Raw genomic sequence first — 12,064 nt, forward strand, 5'->3', positions numbered from 1 at the left:
CTCCTCCCCATAAAAATTGAGATACTACAAGGAAAGAGGGAAGTGGAACCCTGAGCCAGGCCTGCTTACACTAAAACCATGACTTTGCTTTTGGTGGTTGAGTAATACTGGAAAAATAATTTAATTTCTCTAAAATTATATAACTTTCTCCAATTTTTCATTTTTACCTTTAAGTGAAGGTAATGATAGTATATTTGGTAATTATGAGAATTAAGTAAAATCCTACACATTATATGCACAGCACAGTTATTGCCATATATTAGCTACCTAATAAGTGACAGTGTTTTAAAGATTTTTGTTATGTTTGTGAGGTGTTGCATACATGTGGCACAGAGCCTATGTGGAAATCAGAAGACAACTTGCAGAAGTTACTTCTCTCCTCCCATCGTGTGGGTCCAGAGGGCTCAGACTTAATCTGTTCAGCCCAGGCTTGTTGGCAAGTGTGTTGACCTGCTGAGCTGTCTTGCTGGCCCTCATTTATGTTTTTGTTTTTGTTTTTTTCTTTTTAAAAGACTTTTGGGGCTTATTGTCTCTCTAAATTAAATCTTCATGTATGGTTAGACAAGTCCTATGTCTTTAAACATTCCATGGTGCTTGATTTTTCCTGTAGATTGACAATAAGGGAAACCATCTTCTAGTTCATGAGGAGTCGTCCATCAACACTCCTGCTGTTGGTGCTGCCCATGTTATCAAGCGGTACACTGCTCGGGCCCCTGATGAACTGACCTTAGAGGTAAATGATGAGATGTGGTAATTATTCTCTGGTCCTTGCTGCCTTTATAGCCTGTCTCTGGCTGTTTTAAGAATTCACTTAATTAAAAACAATAATAAAGACATGAGATTTTTCTATAGTCTTTTATCTTTCAGCCTGGAAAGTTTCTAATTTTGTTTACAAGACTGTATTCATCCTTCAGCTTTTAGTGTCAGTGTCTCCGTTTCTACTAGGAAGTCATCCTTGGTCTTATTGCACGGGAAGTGCATCCTCCAAAGCAGGGTTGGATGCCATTCAGAACGGCTCTCATCACTCTGACTTGCAGTCATGGTTGCCTTGTTCGTCTCGGCAAACACAGTATCCAGTATTTATTGGGAATCGGAGTTATCAAAGGAGAGGCTAGAAGTAAAATGAGTATTTCTTGCTGTCATTTACAAAAGGAGGGAGGGGGTTTAAGTTTTTCTCTAAAAATATGCATTGGCTGATAAGAGACAAAATAAATGATAGTAGTTTTTATTTACCAATGAGCCATGTAACCTCTTTTTTTTGTTTGTTTGTTTGTTTTTGTTTTTTGTTTTTTTTGGGTTTTTTTGGTTTTTTTTGGTTCTTGCTCTGTAGACCAGACTGGCCTCCAACTCACTGCCTCTGCCTCCCGAGTGCTGGGATTAAAGACATGCACCACCACCACCCGGCCATGTAACATCCTTTTATTGCAGCTCTATTCATAGTAACCAAGTTATGACATTAGCCTAGTTGTCCATCAGCAGATGAATGGAGAAAGAAAATATATATGTGCACAATTAAGTTTTATTAAGCTATGAAGGAGAACAGTATTATGTCATTTACAGGTTCATGGGGGGAACTAGAAACTATCATTTTAAATGAAATAAGCTAGACTTAGAAAGACAAATATGTTTTCTTTCATATATGGACTGTAGAATTAAATCTGTCTGCCTATCGTCTATCAAATATGAAAAGTGGGGGCGTCTATTTGGCAAGAAGGAAACTAGTTGGGGATAGTGGAAGAGGGGGTAACAGAAGATGAATGTGATCAGAGGGCAGAGTATACTTGTAAGGAAATAATGAAGCCCATTATTTGGGCATCAGACATGTGCTAATAAAAACTGAAAAAAGATGTAGAACATCTAAATCAAATTGTTTATCACAAGAACAAAAAGTTTGATCATGCTGAGATCTGAAACCTGTCTCTGGTTTTCATTTTTATTCTCTGCATTTATGGTAGTTCTTGGTGTATAGTAAATAATCAGTTAATGTGTGTTGACTGAGCAAATAAAAGAAAGAACAGTGCAAAAATTTTATAGTATAGAATAAGAACTGTTCTAATACTAAACTGTTAGGCTTTGCATATCAAAAATGCAAGTATTGAAAGATGCCATGACTCTTAACAGACAGCCTTTGAAGACTGATTATTTGTGCCCTGAGGAATTAGTGTGAACATAAAAAGGCAGGTTCCTGGACACAAACTCCAGTAGTAGCAGTCTCGTGGACTTAGCCCTGTCGTCATGGCTGTCGACATTTTCCTTTTCTTAATTTTACTTTGGAGTTAATCTGTACTGAAAAATTATATTTTGTCATAAAATAAATTTGTTAATAAATTAATTTTAATGCCGAGCATTATGGCACATGCCCTTGGTCCCAGCACTCAAGAGGCAGACAGGCAGCTGAGTTTGAGGCCAGCTTGTCTATGTAGTGAATTCCAGGACAGCCAGGGCTACTTAATGAGACCTTCTTTTGATAAATGTAAAAATCAAAATTAATTTGAATGTTTCATTACAAAGTATTATATCATTAAACATTTAAAAAACAGGAAAATTAACCATAGTTTCACCATTTTAATACTTACTGTGTATTTTCTTTTTAAGTTTAATACTTTTTAAGGATTTATATTTATTTTCAAAGATTCTCACATATGTATGCAGAGAATTATGATCATATGCATCCCCATTTCTTCCCTTCACCTCCTCCTCAGTTCCCCCAACATTTCCCCCTTTCTAGTCTCATGTTCTCTTCTCTCCGAGTGACCTGTTAACTCCAATTAGTGCTGCCCATATGTGCCTTTTTGATTAAAGAATATAGCTTCTATTAAATATATAATTGAAAAGTTTTTGTTTATGATTTGTTCATTTGTATAAACTTACACATCGCCTTTTACAATGAAGAAGTTTGATTCTTTAGTGGAGTATCATCTACTGATATGGAGTTAGAGAGCTTTACATTTACTAAGAACTCATGTCAAGCTTCTTTCTATGTGATTAAATAAGATATGGCAGGTACTCAGTGTTGTGTTTGTATTACATGGTAATCAGTATTAATAGATACTATTATTCCAAATATGTGTATTTAATGCTGTCTTTTAGACATGACTTTGATCACTGATAGTAACCGCAGGAACAAAGTTCAAAAGCTCCTTAACTGATGTCTCCATAAAATGAAAGTCAGAAATAAATTCATATACATACCCCAAGCATATCCTGGCTTTGCTCTTTAGGACTAGTGGATATGTAGTTTGCCCTGGGAACACACGGCTGGCTGCTTCCAGCAGCATCACAAAAGAGCAACCAACAAAGTTTATACCTGTTAATGCCTGTCGTGTGCACCTGGGTATAGCAAAGCCATCCTAAGTTGGCAGCTGTATTCTAACATAGTGATGGTGCTGTAGTAATGCCACACTTTAAAGATGTGTCATACTGGGGCTGAAGAGATGCCATGGCAGTTAAGAACTCTTGTTGTTATTGCAAGGACCCAGGTTTGGTTTCTAGAACCCCAATTGTCCCTAATTCTAGTTCCAAAGAATCTGATGCCCTCTTTTGATCAGGTACCAGACACACACAGGGTTCACATATATGCATAAAAACAAAACACTATGCAGAAAAATAAATCTTAAAAAAATATTATGCCAAAATCTTGTATTTTGAAAGTACTGCTTGTCTGTTAGCCGGATCAGTTTTTTGCTATTTAACTTTTGGTAGAATACTCCTCAATAAAAGGTAAGGCTGTTAAAATTATTTTTAAAGGTCAGTATGTTTTCCCAGAATTTATTAAAGCATAAAATAGTATTTTGCTTTTATACAATTCATATCTTAATTATAGATATAGCAATTGGTTTAAAATTGATCAAAAAATGTTTTACTTAAAATTTTAATTTTCGTAGGTGGGAGACATCGTTTCTGTTATTGACATGCCTCCCAAAGTATTAAGTACATGGTGGAGAGGCAAGCATGGATTTCAGGTAAGCAACCAAAACACTGGATGTGAGAAAACTCAAAGCACACTTCTGTATGTTCCATTCGTGTAGCTGCTTACAAGATGTGCCAGGATATGTCATTAGAGATGTTGTTCAGAGATGGGTGATGATGTGTTAGCCTTGATTCCTGCGTCTAGTTGTACTGGCTTTCCTGTCCTCTCCTTCCCTCCGGTTTCATCCTTGAACTGGCTAGAGCCAGAGTGCAGGCAGTCTCAGACCTGAAGACTACTTCCCAGGTGGCCAGAGACGGGAGTCTGCTTTGTTTCTAATTGGTTTTAAATAACGATTCACATATGTTTTCTGTTAGAATTTTCTCCGTTTGATCAGTTTTTTTTCTGTAAGAATGAGTCATTACAGATGGCAGAACAGTAGAACTGGAAGATGTCTCACTTATCTTTTCCACATATGCTTCAACACCTTGAGATTTGACAGTGGCATCTTTAGCAGTCCATATCTTTAACCAGTTGGCCACTTCACCACAATGGCGTCTTTTAAATAACCTTATACTAATATTTATATGATTTTATATTATCTGTTAATACTACACAGAGCAGCCTCTGAAAATGTCTTAAAATTATATTCTTAATCTGTACCCATGTTGGGATTTCTTTTTTGGTGGGGTTGTTGTTGGTAGTTGTGGCTTCCCTATAAAACTGTTACAAAAACACTAAAGTGTATAACAGAGTTAAAAATTTATAAACTGTTATGTAACTATTTTAAGCTTCACCTATTTAAGAATTCTGATTAACTTTTTATGAAATGTGCATATTTAAAAGATACTAATACAATTAAAACAGTGCACTATGGTAGTTAATTGTAACTCTGGTGCCAATCTACTTGACTTTTGTCCTGCCCTATCTTGGCCATATTTTTTTGATGGAGACCACAGGACTTTATTTTACTGGTAAATCTATTCTAGAGGTCAGTTGTGTGAAGACAGAAATGTTAATTGCTTATATCAGGCTTAATATATATGCTATTTTGCTCAATAAGTACTAGTACTAATGTTAAAACTTAAATGTTTTTATTTGAAATTTTTACTTTTATCATTTTCTTTAGAGCATAGACAGCAATTTAATTTCCTAAGAGCAGAGCATTATCATTGTCATGTGGCTTCACACCTTCTTTTTGTAATTGGACTCTTCTTTCTTCTAATTTATTCAGAGTTCTGAGAAAAAATGCTTTTGATGAAACATAAAACTGAGTAGGAGACTAGGGTATTGTTTTTTTTATTAAGGGGTCCATTCTTGTCCCAGTGAGATGGCTTACGAGGTAAAAGCATTTACTGACAAGCTTAACAGGCTGAGTCCAATCCCTGGGGTCTGCATAGTGAGGGAGAGAACCAACTCCCCAGAGGTGACCTGTCTTCCACCTGTGTCCCCTGGATTACATGTGTGTGTCTGTGTGCATGTGGTGCAACTGAATAAATGCTAATAAAGAAGTTACCAGAACCAAATTGGCTTTAAAGTGAGTAGTGGTTTGGTCTTGGCATTACTTCAGCTTTCTTCTCTGTAGTCTTAGATATGTTACTTGTTCCCTTTGGACTTAAGTTTCTTACTAAAATCAGAAGTCCTGCTTAAATTTTCATGTTCTCTTTCTACATGTTAATTCTATTACTGCAATGATAGTAACGTTTTCCCCTCATTTATATAGGAAATACTTGTTGAGTAGTGCAGGCATAAATTTATTCTCCTAATTTTTAAATTAAGACCTACACAGACTAGTTTGTCAGACTTTTTTCTTTTCAAAGTCAGGGTAGGGGACTGACTAGGTGGCATATCCTACTCGTATAGAGGCCCAAGTTCAGTTCCTATTACCCACATCTGATGGCTTTCAACCACCCATAACTCCAGCTCTAGTGGATGTGGTGCACTTTTTAGACTCTGTGGGACCTGTATTCACACATTCAAATATAGTCTCCCTTATATACACTTTCTTTTAAAAGTCCCCCTTATATACAATATTTTATAAAAATATATAAAATTAGTGTATGTTAACTAGTTTAAAACTAGTTTATTACCAGAATATATTATATAACATAAAATTCCTTATTTGTTTTGAGGCTGGGTCTCTCTACTTAGGGAATTAGCCCTAGCTGTCCTTGCACTCACTCTGTAGACCAGGCTAGCCTCAAACTCAGAGATCTGCCTGATTCTGCCTCCCAAGTGCTGGGATTAAATGAGTGTCACCATACTGGGCAAAAATAATTTTTTTTAATGCAGGGAGATTTGTATTCAACAATAAAATCGTCTTTATATGGATTTTTCATTTTCCTTGGCCTCAGGAAAGCAGCTGAGTCTGTAGATGACATTGAAATCTCCTCTAAGAACAGCAGTTGATGAGATACCTATAAAACCAAAAGCAAATCTTCAAATGTCACTGTCAGAACTTTAAAAAGGGAGCCCAGTATTTTAAGAGCAGACTGTACTCAGCTCATTATCCCTTGCACCTACACCAGTCATTTGTAAGAGTGCATATGGCCAATTGCATGGAGAAATGTGAGTGGGAAAATGTGTTGGACATCTTCGAGGGAGGTGTTACTTAGCATTTCTTAGGCAGTGTTTTTTTTTTAATTAAAAAAATCTTCCAGGTAATTATTTCCTCCCACTCTTACAGAGAGAAGATAGTTTTTGTGAGGTTCAGTAGAGAGCTTGGGTGCTGAATCAGTGAAGGACAGTTGGCGCTGATGTATCCCATTGCCTGAAGAGCACCAAGTATAATTTCTAGGTTTGCTCTCCACTTGTATGAACTTTGTGCTTCAGTTTTTAATGCTCTAGGAAGAAACATCTTTCCTTTTCAGCGAGCGAGGATTGCAGTCAATGTGGCCGGCAGCATCCTGGAGCATACCTATGAACTGGTGCATTGCTGACACTGTGTGCTGGCTTTATGTAACGATGAATGCATTGTATGCTGGGAAAATTTCACTCTGCCAAGCTCGTTCTCCCTGCTCTTGTTAGATATTTTTGAATTCTGAGTTGTGGGGGCCTCAGCAGAGCTAGCAACTACTCCAGGTTACTTGTGGGCCTTATTTTTTATAGTTAAATGTACTATAGCAAAACCTACCTGAATTCTGTAATCTTTAAAAGCCTTTAACAGTTGAAGGCTTTTATAGGAAGGCATTCTTTAGAACATTTTTATGTGACCCTTTTTAGAAATATAATATTCAGAATGCCAGTACATCAGAGAAATTTAAATTTCTATAATGTAAATTATGTTGGAGGTCCTTATATTTCATACATTTGGGGTATATATAGGTGATACAGATTCAGAAGTTAAACAGTGGGGTGTGTGTGTGTGTGTGTGTGTGTGTGTGTGTGTGTGTGTGTTTGTGTTTGTGTTCTATTATTGGACATGGGTATTTCTAAGGTTCATTCATTGCTCTCTTGATGTATTTTATGTTATTTTTGTTTTCTAGGGCTTTCACAACAAAATGCTATAGACTGTGTGGCTTAAATGCCAGAAATTTATTTTCAGGAGGTCTAGAAGTTAGAAGTCCATGACTAAACAGTTGTCAGAGTTTATTTCCTCTGAGGCTTGTCTGAGGGCCCTTTCGTATACATATTTTACAGGGATTAGAGCCTTCTATAAGTTCCTCAGGCCAAAGGCCAGAACTTTGGGTATTGGCCATGCCTGATAAGAGATTGAGGTCCTTGTGAAGAATTCCCTGGAGAGACTGTTGGGTAGGTATCCTGACTTACTCCTGGAGTCAGGTGCATCTGAGAAGGGCCTGTGTCAGGCTCACAGTTAGCATCAGGCCCTCAGTACTGTGTCAGAAGTCCTTGTGGCATTAGGCACTCTGCTCCTAGCACAGAAGACAAACAGACTCAGTACCCTCTTCTGTGCTTCTCAGCTAGAATCTCTGGAGATCTTGCAGGGATTCCTGAAGCAGTGAAGTCTTCAGTGGGACTCAGGTGACCTGTGGAAGTCTTTGTCAGAGGGACTGGGCAGGCTGGCAGTGCATGAACACTACATCATACCATAGAGGAGGAGCCCTATGCAGTGACAGTCTGCTTGGTAGAGGTGCACAGGAAGTGAAGGGCTTGGCTTGGCTTGGCTTAGGGTGCCTGTGACTCAGGTCTTTACAGGAATCTGGGTGACCATGTGTAGATGACACAGGAGAAGGGACGAGAGGAATGAAGACATGCGCTGCTGCTTCCCATTCTGAAGACAGTCTGCTGGGATGCCATCCTCTGAACACTGCTGTGGGCCTCTGATGCTTCAGCTTTAGTGTGTATAGTGTGTCTAAGAACCATGAGGCAAACATCTTAAAACACGGAATCTGCCTCAGTCGTTGTCAGGTGGGAGGCCAGACTGCCTTGATGCAGCTTGGCTTGGCTGATGAGCTTTGTCTTTTTGTCAGGGTTCCACTTGTTTCTTGGCTCTTTCTGACCACATGGCAGGACATGACTGATCCCCATATGGAGATTACTGTGAAGTAGCTGTATAATTGCTGTGTGATGAAATTGTTTTGTTATCATTTCTAAAAACAACTAGACTTAATTTTTAGTAAAGTTTTGGACTTCAGGCTAAAGTGAGCAAGTAGTTCACAGAGTTTCACATAATCATTTACCCCATAATCTTCCCATTACTTATGTCGTGGTTTATAATGCATTGACTGTGTGGCAGGCACAGACCTTTGCCACCCCTCAGCTGTTGGCAGAGTTCATCTGCAACACACAATACACATTCTTTCTGAGGTGATGTACAGGTTGGACACAGATAAGAAAAGTGCAGTTTCAGTTCCTGTCCCACAACTACTGAAGACCAGATTTTGACTTGGTTTATAACTAATGAACCAATATTGATATACTCTTTTAGCTGTAGCCCAGTCTTTAAATTAGACTATAGAGTGTTGTGTATATCCTGTGGGTTTTGACAGAGCGTATGTATTGGATATGCCATAGTTCATGTTTCCATTCACCCACTGAAGGACACCTTGCTGTTCCTGTGTTCTGACAAGGATGAGTAAAGCTGCTATTATGTCCACTTGTGTGTTTTGTGTAGATTTTATGCATCTAAGTCCTTTGAATAAATACCAAGGTATGCGGTTATGGGATCACATAGTAAGAATACATTCAGCTTTTAAAGAAAAGTCCGAGGTGTCTTCCAGAGTGGCTGTCCCACTTCACATTCCACCAGCTGTACGGGTTCTTGCTGCTAAGCTTCCTTGTTCCTGTGTGACCGCAGTCAGGTGTCGAGGGCTTATCCGTCACACCAGTGTTTAATGATACTGCATGCTGTCTTAACACGTAAGGTCGTTCTGCTCTTCTGCTGCCGGTTGCCCTTCCTGTACCACCTTTGCCTCTGATGCTTTAGCTTAGTGTGTGTAGTGTGTCTGAGAACCATGAGACAAACATCTTAAAACACGGAATCTGGCTCAGTCGCTGTGGGGTGGGAGGCCAGACTGCCTCTGGCGTGTTTTGTCTCTGTGCCTACTAGGTAAGCTCAGATAGTCAGCTGGTAGTTGGTTAAGACCAGCAATTTGCTGCATTATGTTCAACACATTATCTTAGCCCAGACCATAATTTAGCTGTGGGAACAGAAGGGTAAGTTCATCCATGTGTTTAAATTATACCAGGACTCTCTTTTCTTTAAACTTCTGGGAGTAGGAAGTGTAAAATTATATTAACTACAATGATTTGAAATTCTGAAATGTGGTGGTTTTATCTCCTAAGGAATATATTGAATCTTTTATCTTTGTTTAAGGTTTTCATCATATTACATACTTCAGGTGGAAAAGAAGCCTTCATTGTTCTAAAATAATTGGCATCACTCAGATTTGTGAAACTAGGTGTAGACCACTCAGGATTGTCGAGTAAGGCCTTAGCACCTTTTTTTCCTTAGGTAAAAGGCAGTATTCTCAGAGGGTTTTTGTCTTGGAAATGGTCTCCACTTGCATCAGAATGGCTCAAGAAATGTGTTAAAACTGAGTATTGGTATCAGCACTTCAGGGCATGGAGCAGGAGGTTGAGTTTTATAGCAAGTTCCACAGATGATTTTCATGGCACATATGAAGCCCACTGATTCAGTCTCCTATTGTTAACCCTGTACACAGATAGAGGGAATCAATACAGTTCAACAGTTCTTCTGTCTTCCCAACTCACAGGGAATCTTCCTTACATACATTGGCAATGTGGTTAATCTAGAAGAGAAATCCCATTTAGAGGTGACAGCGATTTGTATACTTGTGTTCCCTTAGTTCTCCACAGGATGGTCATGGATCACCTGTTTAGTTTTTCAGTTATTCTAGAACATTATGTGTTTCTGTGCGCAAAAATTAAAGCAATTGTTAAATACCAATACTGTCTTTACCCAGGAGTTCAATGTGCTTCTTTGTAACCGATTGTCATAAAAAAATGAAGGTACTTGGAAATCTTGCCTCTCTAAAAAAGCTACACCTTTTTATATCTCAAAATAAAATAGAGCAAAATGTTTCTTTTCTAAATAAGTAATGAGAAATCATATTAATATACAATGAATTTCATCTAGAACATCACATATTTTCAAGAGCAGAGGGAATATATGATATAATAAAAGTCATTTCATAAGTGCCTTTGTAAGCTATTCTAAGTGGTTTTCACTAACCTTTAATTCTCACAGCTTTAAGTAAGAGTCCTTTTATCACATTTACATGGGGAAAAAAACCCTAAAACAGCCTACTGTCCAGTGCAGAACCCACATAGAAACAGGCGTTCTAGGTAAAGAACAGATCACAGTATCAATTAATGAACAGTAGTAACCTCTGTTTGTTTGCAAGAATCCTAGATTTCTGTAGTAGATGACAGTGGGCCATCTGATTCTAAACTGGTCATTTAAGAGGTAGAAGTCTGGAGACGGGACTAGAGATGGGGTTAGGAGCTTTGGTTGTTCTTCCAGAGGACCCGGGTTCAATTCCCAGCACTCACACGGCAGGTCACATCTGTCTGTAGCTCCAGTTCCAGGGGATCTGATACCCTCACACAGACATGCATACAGGCAAAACAGCACTGCACATAAAATTAAAGAAGTCTGGAGACAAGAGTAGGGAGATGGCTTGGAGATCAAAGTGCTTCGTATATAAGCAAGAGTACCAGAGTTCAGACCCAGAAGACAGTAAGTGCTGGCTGGGTGTGGAGGCTAACTTGTAATTCTAGTCTTGGATGGTAGAAGTGGGTTCTCTAGATGGCTAGCAAGACATACTGTGGGCTCTGGTTTTGATTGAGAGACTTTGCCTCAAGAAAAATAAGGTGGAAAAGCTATTAAGATCCCCAATGTTGGGGGCTGGATAGATGGCTCAGTGGTTAACAGCACTGACTGCTCTTCCTGAGGACCCAGGTTCAGTTACCAGCACCCACCTGCAGCTCACACTGTAATTCAGTTCCAGGGGACCCGACACCCATGGCAAAACACCAATGCACATTAAAAAATCAATCCCCAATATCAACCTTGTTTCCAAATGCATGTGTATACCTGTATTTGTGTACATGTGCGTCCTCACATATGTATGCACCCACACACATGGAAACAGGCACACACATGCAGGCACAGCACACATACAGAGAGAAAAAGTCTAGACACAGAAATTTAGATAAATTGTTTTTTTTTTTCAGAAACAGTAAATACAAAATACATTCATGACCAGAATACTACAAATACAGAACTGAGTTCTGACTTTGCACCAACCCCCTTTAGATCATAGAAATGTGTAAATTTTATGTATTTTCATTCATTGCTGATGTTTAAATTTTTCAGGTTGGTGCCATTGTTGTCACTGATGCCCAGCAATGAATTTGCTACTGCATAGTTTTTTATTACTTTTTTTTTTTTTTTTTTTTTTTTTTTTTTTTTTTTTTTTGGTTTTTCGAGACAGGGTTTCTCTATGTAGCTTTGCGCCTTTCCTGGAACTCACTTGGTAGCCCAGGCTGGCCTCGAACTCACAGAGATCCGCCTGCCTCTGCCTCCCAAGTGCTGGGATTAAAGGCGTGCGCCACCACCGCCCGGCTTAGTTTTTTATTACTTTATGCCATCAAAATATATCCTACCAAGTGATGGCTGACACTTCCAATTTCACTGAAGCCATTGATAAGACAGTTATGGGCAGTAGTTAT

The 12,064-nt window shown here is 38.6% G+C and overlaps 1 protein-coding gene across 9 annotated transcripts in view; it reads left to right on the forward strand.

Moving 5' to 3' along the window:
• Arhgap32 (Rho GTPase activating protein 32) overlaps positions 1-12,064 on the forward strand; it is a 246,672-nt gene that overhangs the window by 165,085 nt on the left and 69,523 nt on the right. For all 9 annotated transcript variants that reach the window (XM_076575941.1, XM_076575942.1, XM_076575940.1 and 6 more), the window contains 2 exons: positions 611-733; positions 3,885-3,962. In XM_076575941.1, coding sequence (XP_076432056.1) covers positions 611-733; positions 3,885-3,962 — 201 coding nt within the window. The remainder of the gene's footprint in view (positions 1-610; positions 734-3,884; positions 3,963-12,064) is intronic.

This window comes from Peromyscus maniculatus, chromosome 7, assembly GCF_049852395.1.
Source record: "Peromyscus maniculatus bairdii isolate BWxNUB_F1_BW_parent chromosome 7, HU_Pman_BW_mat_3.1, whole genome shotgun sequence".
Lineage (NCBI taxonomy): Eukaryota > Metazoa > Chordata > Mammalia > Rodentia > Cricetidae > Peromyscus > Peromyscus maniculatus.